This window comes from Pristiophorus japonicus, chromosome 10 (genome assembly GCF_044704955.1).
Source record: "Pristiophorus japonicus isolate sPriJap1 chromosome 10, sPriJap1.hap1, whole genome shotgun sequence".
Lineage (NCBI taxonomy): Eukaryota > Metazoa > Chordata > Chondrichthyes > Pristiophoridae > Pristiophorus > Pristiophorus japonicus.
Genome location: NC_091986.1, coordinates 165747448 through 165760210, shown reverse-complemented (window position 1 = coordinate 165760210; position 12763 = coordinate 165747448). Strand labels below are relative to the sequence as shown.

Below are 12763 nucleotides of genomic sequence, written 5' to 3'. Positions count from 1 at the left end.
AGTAGGCCATCTGACATCTTGAGCCTGCTCCGCCATTCAATAAGATCATGGATCTTTGAACTACTTCCAATGCAAGTATATTCCTCCTTAAATAAGGAGACCAAAACTGTACGCAGTACTCCAGATGTGGTCTCACAAACGCCCTGTACAGTTGTAGCAGGACTTCCTTACTTGCAATAAAGGCTAACATTCCATTTGCTTTCCTAGTTACTTGCTGTACCTGCATGCTAACTTTTTGAGTTTCATGTACAAGAACCCCCAGATCCCTCTGTACCGCAGCATTTTGTAATCTCTCCCCATTTAAATAATAGTTTGCTTTTTTATTTTTCCTACCAAAGTGGATAACCTCATATTTTCCCACATTATACTCCATCTTCACTTACTCCTCTGGAATTCTGCTCCACAGGTCAAGTATCCTCTGGGAAAAGTAAAAATCCAGGCATCCAACCTCATCCTCTACTTCCACAGCTTGTATGGGTGGCCTCTACTTCTAGCGAACCTCATCACATCAAACGTTCTATCTTTTTTCATAATCGCCATTTGATAGTGCTGAATACCTGAATCAGATCTCCTCTAAGTCTCCATCTGCCAGGAAATATAAGCCCAAGACATTAAATCCATTTTCATAGCTCAGTGTCCTCAGTCTAGTGTTCATCCTTGTTGCCCTTCTCTATACTTGCTTACTTGCTCTTTTGCCACAATATTCTACCTGAGTTGTCTGTGGGGTTGGGGTCACAAAAACTAGACACAGTAGTCCGAAGGTGGCTTGCCAAAGTCTGATATAACTATGTTACTGTGGTCCTAGCTTTACAATGAATTGTCTTGGCAATACAGCCCAAGATTGGGTTTGCTTTGGTTGCGGCCTCCTGAAAACAGATTGTCACTCATTCTCTTAGTCAGGGAATGGTGGACAATATAAAGCAATCTACAAAATAGTTTCAACAAGTGGAGCAATCCAATTTGAGAATTCTGAGCATTATTGAGGTGGTACAGAAATTTCCACTTCTTAAATGCAACCCAAGGTACAGCTTAATCTGGTTTGCTGGTTCATCCAGACAACGCCACCTGTTTGTAGCAGGTACTTTGTAGCATCTTCCAATTTGGTTGTTAATAGAATATTAACTCCAGATTGAAGGAGAGGATCTGAATTTGTGTTTGAGTGTTTCAAAATCTGCAAATAGCTCTCTTATCTCTCTGGCAACATGCTGAAGCACTTCTTGGATAAATACTGGAAGAAAATTGAGGTGTGTACTTTCAGATCACATGCTTTGTTATTATTCCAGTCTGTGCTTCCTTCAAAATAGTTCTTTAGACTTTTCTGTACTCTGCATTATATCAAATTTTCTAGGATATAGCAAATGCTCCACATAATTTAACAAAGAAGGCTTTATGATTCTGCTGGATAATCTGTTGCTTTTATAATATAGAAAAGCAGACTTGCAATGATATGATACCTTATCATGTCACTCAAAAATGCCTCAAAGAATTTTGCATGCCATTAATGTAATTAATGGCTGTTACTGTGTGGGAAAATGCAGCACCTATTTTGCACACCGGATCCCACAAACAGTAATGTGATGAATTGTCTTGGCAATACAGCCCAAGATTGGGTTTGCTTTGGTTGCGGCCTCCTGAAAACAGATTGTCACTCATTCTCTTAGTCAGGGAATGGTGGACAATATAAAGCAATCTACAAAATAGTTTCAACAAGTGGAGCAATCCAATTTGAGAATTTTGAGCATTATTGAGGTGGTACAGAAATTTCCACTTCTTAAATGCAATGAATCTGTTTTTTTGGTGGTGTTGGCTAAGGGAGGAATGTTGACCAGAATCATAAAAAGCTCCATCATCCTTTTACTTTCTTAAGGTCTTGTTTTTCAATTTAGTGCCTAACACCTTACATTCTTTCTACAACACCTCAAACATATGTTAATTTATGTCATTAGTTTTAACCTGTACCATGACTTTGAGCTGTTTCTCCCTGCCTTTCCAAACGGTTTTCTAACCCTTCCGTGATGTCCTTCACCAGTGAGGCTTTTGGGACTGCCAGTTATAACTACAAATATAGCTGTCCATACCCTGACTATAGAATCCCCCACTACTACCACTCTTTTATTCTTGTAGTCTAACTGTCTCTCGCCTCCCTGGGTAATCCCTTGCTCTATGGTGCAGCAATTTTACTCAGGATTACCTTCCTCTGAGTGACTGTCACTGTCCACCTCATATTTATCCAATACTAAGGGAATGAAATTGGTGTTTGGTGGTAGCACAAAATGAATGCTAGCGAATCGGCAGCACATTGTACACTATACTCAGCGCTTAGTCATCCAATTTTCTCTTTCTAAATTTCCTGAACCATCTAGCACTGCTGCTTGAATAGCCATATTATGAAAAGTACAATCCAGATAGCTCTCATCCTCTATGATGCTGCCAAGTTTGCCGTTTGCTGTTTGAGCACAAAGATCCTCTGCCTCAGAGACTTGATTTTCTAACACTTCAGGCAAATGTGCTACCCTTGGATACACTACTGATCCCATGATGGCCCACATATCTCAGTTCAAAATTAAGGCACTAAATTAATAACTTTAAACAGCTCTTAATATTGAACAGCTAAAATGGAATCAATTGAAATACATTTAAATTCAAAATAGAGTAAAATACATAAATTAAAATGTCAAAACTTATTTTTCAATCTCTCCCACTGAGGCTAAACTCCACACTCTTCTGATCTTTCACACTCCACGAGCCTCTTGAAGCTCAAGGGTAAGACAGAGGCAGATGTTCCTGTGAGTTGAAAAGGTAATCCAACAACTGCAGAATATTTTTGTGGAAAGGCCTAGCTTTGTTGTGGAAAGTAGTGTCTCCTCTTGCCCTGTGATACTGTGAAGACAGCAGAGGCTGTGCAAAGAGGTGACTGATGAAAGGAAACATTCCCATTTATTGCCACAGAAGAATTTCATTATTGTGCCTCTCTCATTATATTGAGAAGAGGTAACTTATGGTAGCCCATAATATAAGTTAACATATTTTAATTATTAACTTTTGTTTCCCCATAAAATTTAGGCACGGCTGCCTGTCAAGTGGATGGCTCCTGAAAGCTTGTTTGAAGGCAGTTACACAATTTGTAGTGACGTCTGGTCATATGGAATCTTATTATGGGAAATATTCTCACTTGGTAATTATTCATTTTTCATGATAATGCAAATATTATCCCATGAATTCTTCTCAGTTGTGTTGCTTAATGTCACATTTTCAATATCTGTTCAGGTGTCAATCCATATCCTGGAGTTCAAGTAGATGCAAATTTTTACAAGCTAATTCAGAGTGGGTTTAAGATGGACCAGCCGTTTTATGCTACTGAAGGGATGTAAGTTTTTCTACCTTCAGTTTTACATAAGAATTTAAAACTCTGGCATAATTGTTCTGACACATTGGCCCGGAATGTGCAGTCAGCAGCGAAGCAAAGGTGTTCGCCACTGGCCCCGAAGAAAGCTGCCCTCAAAAATCTCGCGATCCCTGTGGCGAAACGTTTGCCTTTTTTGATGCATAAGTGATTTCAATGCAGTATAATGGGGATTTGCTAACGTGAGCAGATGTGACATCAACAAGCTGTCTAAGCAGCTAATCACATTGCAGAATTCTCACAGACAGGGTAGCAGGAAATGAGAACCTGTTTTTAATCCCAACTTTTAAAACATGCTACCGAGAGCTAAACAAAGATTGGGGATCTCGCAAGGGGATAAGGTAGAACCTGAAATATCATAAACAATTTCTTAAAATTTGTAAATTTTATCATGATGGAGAAATTTGACACTCCACAAAATTAAAATTAGTTTTTCAGGGCCATAACATTTGTTTCGCAGTCAATGGGCCGGATTTTCGGCTTTTGTTTTTTTTGGCGAAAACAGTAGCGATACGTGAAACTTACTGTTTTTGCTGCGCTGCCAATTTTAGGCCGAACTTTCAGGTTTTTACGTAAGGGGAGTGTTGCACGAGGCTACGGGCGCAAAAATGCGAGCTTCGCCAAATTTAGTCCGGGGCCGGGAGCACTGCGAGAGAGGCCTTGGGAGGAGGGGAAAAAAAATCCCAAAAACATTTACAAGACACTTATCTATCGAATCGCTGAAAAAAAAACTTTAACTTACCTTTTTTGCAGGTTTTCATACTTACTGCTGTTGGCAGGGCTGCACCGACAGGTTTGATCCTGTCGGTTTTTTGAGCACAGCATACGGGTGGGGAGAGAGCCGAAAGTCTGACGGTAACGCAATTCGTAGCATTGCCTGTCGGCGCACCTCTTCCTGGTGGTACATCCCATCGCCGCAGCAAACAACGAGCCGAGGATCCCGCTCGGGCTTTGCAACCAGATTTTCACCGTGGAGGGTCAAATCGCGGCAAAAACCTGGTCGCAAACTTCTAAAATTCCAGCCCAACGCGTTGTTAAAACCCCAGTTACACCTAATCCAACAAGGCCTAACATTTAATAGGGTATTTAACAGTTATATTACCATGGAAAAGCCCAAGTTTTCATCAGTTTCATTAATTTCCCTGATTACTCTGATTGCTGGCTATGGGGGCGGGGGGTGGGCAGGGGGAGGGGGGAGGGGGACCCAGTGTCAGAGCAGTGAGTGACTGACCACAACTTCAGGATTTCCGCATTTAGATGCGCGTGCGCTACATCCTGAAGTTACAGTCTGTTTTAAAAGGATAATTCCAGCGAATGCAGCTAGTTCACTGTTAGTACCCATCGCAAATTCCGGTCCATAAAATCAAAATTTTGTGTAACTTGTTTTTGATAATATTACAAAGGGGAAGAAAGTAAAGCTAAAATTGAATCCTTGAGGCAGTTTTACCCTGTTGATATTGTTATATATGTAAACCTGTAAATACTTGTTTAACCACCAGAGGGCTCATCCCGTGGAGTCCCAAGGGATCCCACAATCCCTTGCGAGCACCTGTACTTAAGGAGGCTTCACAAGCTGGAGAGGTACTCTGGAGACCTGCAATAAAAGACTAAGGTCACACTTTACTTTGAGCTCACAGTATCTGGTCAGATTCTTTATTCATACACCACAACTGGCGACGAGATACAGATGACGAACCCCACTGCAACGATGCAGAGAACAGTGGGCATCCCGGAGAAATTTTCGGAGGGAGATGATTGGGAAACCTTCGTGGAGTGACTCGACCAATACTTCGTGGCCAACGAGCTGGAAGGAGAAGCGAACGCTGCCAAATGAAGGATGATTCTCCTCACCGTCGGCGGGACACCAACGTATAGCCTCATGAAAAATCTGCTTGCTCCAGCGAAACCCACAGAGAAATTGTATGATGATTTGTGCACACTGCTCCGGGAGCATCTTAACCTGAAGGAAAGCGTTCTGATGGTGAGGCACTGGTTCTACACGTGCAAGAGATCTGAAGGCCAGGAAGTGGCGAGCTATGTCGCCGAGCTAAGACGTCTTGCAGGACATTGCGAATTTGAAGGATCTTTGGAGCACATGCTCAGGGACTTCTTTGTACTTGGCATTGGTCATGAAGTAATATTTCGCAAACTTTTGACTAGAGAGACCCCAACCTTGAATAAAGCCATAGCGATAGCCCAGTGACAAATCTCTCAGCACACGAGTGCTGCTGCAAGTACTGTGAACAAAGTAACAGAGAAACATAGAACATAGAAAATAGGTGCAGGAGTAGGCCATTCGGCCCTTCGAGCCTGCACCACCATTCAATAAGATCATCGCTGATCATTCACCTCAGTACCCCTTTCCTGCTTTCTCTCCATATCCCTTGATCCTTTTAGCCGTAAGAGCCATATCTAACTCCCTCTTGAATATATCCAATGAACTGGCATCAACAACTCTTTGCGGTAGGGAATTCCACAGGTCAACAACTCTCTGAGTGAAGAAGTTTCTCCTCATCTCAGTCCTAAATGGCCTACCCCTTATCCTTAGACTGTGTCCCCTGGTTCTGGACTTCTCCATCATCGGGAACATATTTCCAGCATCTAACCTGTCCAGTCCCGTCAGAATTTTATAAGTTTCTATGAGATCCCCTCTCATCCTTCTAAACTCCAGTGAATACAGGCCCAATTGATCCAGTCTTTCCTCATATGTCAATCCTGCCATCCCGGGAATCAGTCTGGTGAACCTTCGCTGCACTCCCTCAATAGCAAGAACGTCCTTCCTCAGATTAGGAGACCAAAACTGTACACTATATTCCAGGTGAGGCCTCACCAAGCCCCTGTACAACTGCAGTAAGACCTCCCTGCTCCTATAGTCAAATCCCCTAACTATGAAGGCCAATATACCATTTGCCTTCTTCACCGCCTGCTGTACCTGCATGCCAACTTTCAATGACTGATGTACCATGATACCCAGGTCTTCTTTCACGTCCCCTTTTCCTAATCTGCCGTCATTCATATAATATTCTGCTTTCATGTTTTGCCACCAAAGTGAATGTTGTTTTCGAATCATAACGTACAGGACAGGCCTCACATACCTGCAGTTGCACGTCCGCAGATGTCTTGAGTCCACCATCAAGGGCAATGAATGCTAGGCCATTAACACCTTGTTGGTGCTGCGGGGGTGATCATCGTTTCCATTCATGCCGCTTCAAAGGATACATTTGTAAGGGCTGTGGAACAATGGGACATCTCCAATGTATGTGCAGGCAAGCTGCAAACCCTGATAATCCTGCAAACCACCATGTAGAAACATTGAAACATAGAAAATAGGTGAAGGAGTAGGCCATTCAATGAGTTCATGGCTGAACATGCAACTTCAGTACCCCATTCCTGCTTTCTCGCCATACCCCTTGATCCCCCTAGTAGTAAGGACTTCATCTAACTCCTTTTTGAATATATTTAGAATATGTTGCAGAGCAGGACAGATCCATGGCGGATCACAATGAACTAGAGCCTCAAACTGAAGAGGCAGAGGTATATGGAGTGCAGACATTTACCACAACATGTTCTCCGTTAATGCTGAAGGTTGAATTAAATGGACTTCTGGTGTCAGTGGAGCTGGACATGGGCACGAGCCAGCCCATTATGTGCAAAAAGACTTTCGATAAATTGTGGTGGAGCAAGGCCTCAAGGCAAGTCCTGACTCCCATTCGCATTAAACTGAGAACTTACACAAAGGAATTGATTCCCGTAATCGGCAGTGCTACCGTAAACGTCTCCTACGATGGAGCAGTGCACAAGTTATCACTCTGGGTGATACCGGGCGATAGTCCCATGCTGCTCGGCAGGAGCTGGAGCAGTACCGTACATGATGAGAGAGAGGGTGGAGATCGAGCTGGACCGGCTGCAACGAGAGGGCATCATTTCGCCAATCGAATTCAACGAGTGGGCCAGTCCGATTGTTCCAGTCCTCAAGGGAGAAGGCACCGTCAGAATCTGCGGTGATTACAAAGTAACTATCAATCGTTTCTCCCTGCAGGATCAATACCCACTACTAAAGGCAGCCGACCTTTTTGCGACGCTGGTGGGAGGAAAGATGTTCACGAAGCTGGACTTGACCTCGGCCGACATGACGCAGGAGCTGGAGGAATCATCGAAGGGCCTCACCTGCATCAACACGCACAAAGGTCTCTTCATTTATAACAGATGCCTGTTTGGGATTCAATCAGCCGCGGCGATATTCCAGAGAAACTCGGAAAGTTTACTGAAGTCGGTCCCGCGCACCGTGATCTTCCAGGACGACATCTTGGTTACAGGTCGGGACACAGTGGAGCATCTGTAGAACCTGCAGGAGGTTCTTAGTCGGCTTAATTGCATGGGGCTCACGTTAAAACGCTCGAAGTGCATTTTCCTGGTATCAGAAGTGAGGTTCCTGGGTTCGCGGCGGATGGCATCAGGCCCACCGATTCGAAGACGGAGGCAATCGAGAACGCACTGAGGCCACAGAACGTGACGGAGCTGCGGTCGTTTCTAGGACTCCTGAACTACTTCGGTAACTTCTTACCGGGTCTCAGCACATTGTTAGAACCACTGCACGCTTTACTGCGTAAAGAAGACGAATGGGTATGGAGTAAAAGCCAAAATAATGTCTTTGTAAAAGCTAGAAAACTGTTATGCTCAAACAAATTGCTTGTGTTGTATGATCCATGTAAGCGTTTGGTTCTAGCATGTGATGCGTCGTCATACGATGTTGGGTGTGTATTGCAACAAGCTAATGAATCTGGGAAATTGCAACTGGTTGCTTATGCATCCGGAAGTCTGTCTAAGGCTGAGAAGGCCTACAGCATGATTGAAAAAGAAGCGTTAGCGTGTGTTTATGAGGTAAAGAAAATGCATCAATATCTGTTTGGGCTCAAATTTGAATTGGAAACTGACCATAAGCCACTAATAACCCTCTTTTCTGAAAGTAAGGGGATAAATCCGAATGCATTGGCCTGTATCCAGAGATGGGCGCTCACGTTGTCCGCATACAACTACGTCATCTGCCACAGGCCAGGCACAGAAAACTGTGCCGGTGCTCTCAGTCGGCTGCCATTGCCCACCACGAGGGTGGAAATGACACAGCTCGCAGATTTAGTTATGGTAATGGAAGCATTCGAGAGTGAGCAGTCACCTGTTATCGTCCGACCGATTAGAACCTGGACGAGTCAGGACCCCTTACTGTCCTTAGTAAAAAAACTGTGTGCTTCACAGGAGCTGGTCCAGTGTCCCATTAGAAATGCAGGAAGAAATAAAGCCGTATCAGTGGAGCAAAGATGAAATGTCTATACAGGCAGACTGCCTTCTGTGGGGCAATCGGGTAGTGGTACCAAAAAAGGGCAGGGACACTTTCATCAGTGATCTCCACAGTACCCACCCAGGCATTGTAATGATGAAAGCGATAGCCAGATCCCATGTGTGGTGGCCCAGTATCGATGCGGACTTAGAGTCCTGCGTGCACAAATTTAACACGTGTTCACAGTTAAGCAATGCACCCAGGGAGGCGCCACTAAGTTTATGGTCTTGGCTCTCCAAACCGTGGTCGAGGGTTCATGTCGACTATGCAGGCCCGTTCTTGGGAAAAATGATCCTGGTGGCTATAGATGAGTACTCCAAATGGATTGAATGTGAGATAATGTTGGCAAGCACATCCGCTGCCACCACTGAAAGCTTGTGGGCCATGTTTGCACGCACGGCCTGCCTGATGTCCTTGTGAGTGACAACGGGCCGTGTTTCACCAGTGTCGAGTTCAAGGAGTTCATGACCCACAATGGGATCAAACATGTCACATTTTCCCCGTCCAAACCAGCATCCAATGGTCAGGCAGAGAGAGCAGTGCAAACATCAAGCAGAGCTTGAAGAGGGTCACTGAAGGCTCACTGCAGACTTGCCTATCCCGAGTCTTGCTTAGTTATCGCACGAGGCCCCAATCGCTCACTGGGATTCCACCCGCTCATGAAAAGGGCACTTAAGAGAAGGCTCTCGTTAGTCCACCCCGAACAGGTAGAGAGAGCAGGCGGCTTCAATAAAGTACATAATGATAGTGCAAATGTGTCAGGCGAAATTGAGATTAATGATCCTGTATTTGTGTTGAACTATGGACAAGGTCCCAAGTGGCTTCCTGGCACTGTCGTGGCCAAAGAGGGGAGTAGGGTGTTTCGAGTCAAACTTTCAAATGGACTCATCTACAGGAAACATTTGGACCAAACCAAACTCAGATTCACGGACTATCCAGAGCAACCCACATTAGACCCTATCGTTTTTGACCCCCCAACGCACAGACCAGTGGCAACCGATACAGCGGTTGGCCACAAAGCAGAACCCATTACCCTCAGCAGCCCAGCAGGACTCGCCACACCAGGCAACCCAGCAAGGCCAGCTGCACAGCAGGCCAGCGAGGGCCCAACAAACGACTCACCAAAGCCAGCATTTTCACCGAGACGGTCAACCAGGGAAAGAAAGGCCCCAGATCGACTCAACTTGTAAATAGTTACACTATTGACTTTTGGGGGGAGTGTTGTTATATAGTTAAACCTGTAAATACCACCAGAGGGCTCATCCCCTGGAGTCCCAAGGGATCCCACAATCCCTCGGGAGCACCTGTACTTAAGGAGGCCTCATAGGCTGGCAGACACTCTGGAGACCTGCAATAAAAGACTACGGTCACACTTTACTTTGAGCTCACAGTATCTGGTCAGACTCTTTATTCATACACCACAGATATACTCCTGGTTGCTTTGCTAATACATCTGCTTTAGTTTTCTTCTGAAGTAAATAAGAAAAAGTTTGAATATTTAATGTTAGCGGGTACACTGGTTCAGTATGATGTACCATATACTGGTAGGACATGAATTCATGCTCATGATTCTGAATACGGCATGTTGCCAATCTCATGGGGTGGTGGAAAGTGGAAACAAGGTTCTTCCTTACAGGAGGATATTTTGGAAGTTGAGCTGTCCAAGTGACGCTAGTATCTGATCAACAGCTGCAGTGGTGGAGGCCTATGGCTTGACTGTCTGCCTATCTTCTTCATCAGGGTCTGATGTATACTGCAGAGCAATCTAAAGAATGTAAAAAACTACTTTCAAATGAAGGAAATAAACAAATAAATATTGCATTGCAATGTCTGCTAATGACACTTTACATTCTACTTTGACCATTATTTCAGTCTCCACTAGATGTCCCTCACGGGCAGCAATGCTGACCTGTCCAATTATTTTTTAAACAAACATCTTGAATATTTGAATATATTGTTTAAAGTATTTATTGCAGTTATGTTATTTATGTGCAATGTATTACTGTTCCTACTTCCTAACATCCAGTTCCATGTTTTCATAGATACAATGTGATACAATCCTGCTGGGCTCTTGATCCGGGAAAAAGACTCACATTTTCAGACTTGGTTTCTATTTTTGAAAAGCAGCTTACAGATGCTGAAGTAGCTGTAAGTGAACATAATCCTACAGGAACAGCTGATAGTATAATTACAGTACTTGAAATGAAGGCTTTTGTCTACATAAGAAAGAACATACTTATATAGCACTCTTTATGTCCTCGGGACATTCCAAATGGCTTCACAACCAATGGGTTGCATTTGAAGTATAGTCACTGTTATATAAACAAACATGGTAACCAATTTGTGCACAGAAAGATCTCACATACAGTAAATAGGTTAGGTGACCAGGTAATCTGTTTTTAATGATGTTGGTTGAGGGATAAATACTGACAAGGACACCAGGAGAACTCCCCTGCTGTTTCTCAAATAGTGCTACGGGATCTTTGATGTCCATCAGCACAGGTAAATGGGACCTTGGCTTAAAATCTCATCTGAAAGACATGACCTCCAACAATGTAGCACTCCCTCAATATTCTACTGAAGTGTCAGTCTAGATTGGGGTAGGCAATTATTTGGGTTGGAGGGCCACTTAACAAGTTTTGGAGAACAGTTGAGGGTCGCAACCAATGTTCCCCCATAGGTGCACAGCCGTACGGTCGTGCACCAATCACAAGGTCCTGCGTAGGCCATTCACCAGCTCCTGCCACTGGAAGAGATACCGTGCAGCAAATTTAAAGGGACCGCGCATGTTGTGCTGAGTACAGGAGCCCGAGGCTTCGCAAGGCCTGAACTACAATCACGTGCCAGTACCTGGAGTCCTTGTGCTCCGTGATCTACTCCTGTGTCTAAGACGGCGATAAGAACCCTTCTGCTGTCATAATCTGAAGAGCTGGAAAGGAAAGACACAGTGGAGAAGTGTCATCAAGATGAGCAGCCATGACTCGACTCAGACTAATATGTAGTGCGAGCTTCGGCTCTTGTTCTATTTCTGACCCATCCAGTGAGCCAGATACAATGAACTGACGAGCCGGATGCGTAGTTGGGCTGTATTTTGCCCACCACTGGCACTTGAACGCACAACCTTCTGAATCAGGTGAAAGTGACATTATTGGGCCCAGATCTAATAACTTACTGTTATTAAATTGCCATAATTATCTCCCGAACGGATTCATTATTATCTCACTTATTTAATTCAGTTTAAGCTTGTGGTTTGTGCTGATTTTTTTGTTACTTCATCCTATTATTATTTGTTCTGTTTTTCACTTTTGCTAGTGGGCCAATATTTTTAAAATATTTGTAAGTTTTCAGCACATTGTGAAATATTATCACCGAGCAGTTTTACAAAAATCCTTACTGTGAGATCCATTCTTATACATGACAGATCTGATAAAAATATTCTTTTCATGCTAATTTATTGTTTCATTTTTTTTTTACTCAGCTTTACCATAACGTAAAGGTGTGCAAATACAATTCAAACCATAAAAACCGGCCTATCAGCTCTCAGGAGTGTACCCAGATTCAGTCTGCAAGTGCCACATCATCACTGAATGAAAGCATTCCAATGAATGAAGATTTACAAATGTAATTTTTCTGCTGTACTGACCACCAAGACAGAGGTGGTTTCACTGGACTTTGAATGTTTTCTTTTTAATCACTAAACTAATCAATGACTCTCTAAGCTGCTAACATAAAGAAGGCTGCAATTGTTGAAAGTGTTTGATTTTTCTTGTGTTGCAGTTCAATTGTTTCTGGAAGACTGGGGCCTCATAAATTGACAATTTCCCCTTTGTATTATACAGAGTATCGACAAATGGTAGATTTAAAAACTATACAGAAATTAAGCCATGTTGAAATTAATTCATGAAAGTTAACTGCTCAAAGTTGACAAAAATTATAATGAAAAAATGGGAGAGACAATGAGCTAGCTTTTTAAAATGGATCATGTAGAAGCAAACTGCATTTCTAATTTGTACTGTGAGTTTAAA

The 12763-nt window shown here is 43.4% G+C and overlaps 1 protein-coding gene across 1 annotated transcript in view; it reads left to right on the top strand.

Moving 5' to 3' along the window:
- flt3 (fms related receptor tyrosine kinase 3) overlaps nt 1–12455 on the top strand; it is a 96138-nt gene extending 83683 nt beyond the window's left edge. Inside the window, exons 22-25 of the mRNA XM_070891319.1 lie at nt 3064–3175; nt 3268–3367; nt 10781–10886; nt 12217–12455. Coding sequence (XP_070747420.1) covers nt 3064–3175; nt 3268–3367; nt 10781–10886; nt 12217–12363 — 465 coding nt within the window. The 3' untranslated portion in view covers nt 12364–12455. The remainder of the gene's footprint in view (nt 1–3063; nt 3176–3267; nt 3368–10780; nt 10887–12216) is intronic.
- Nucleotides 12456–12763: the final 308 nt, after the last annotated feature.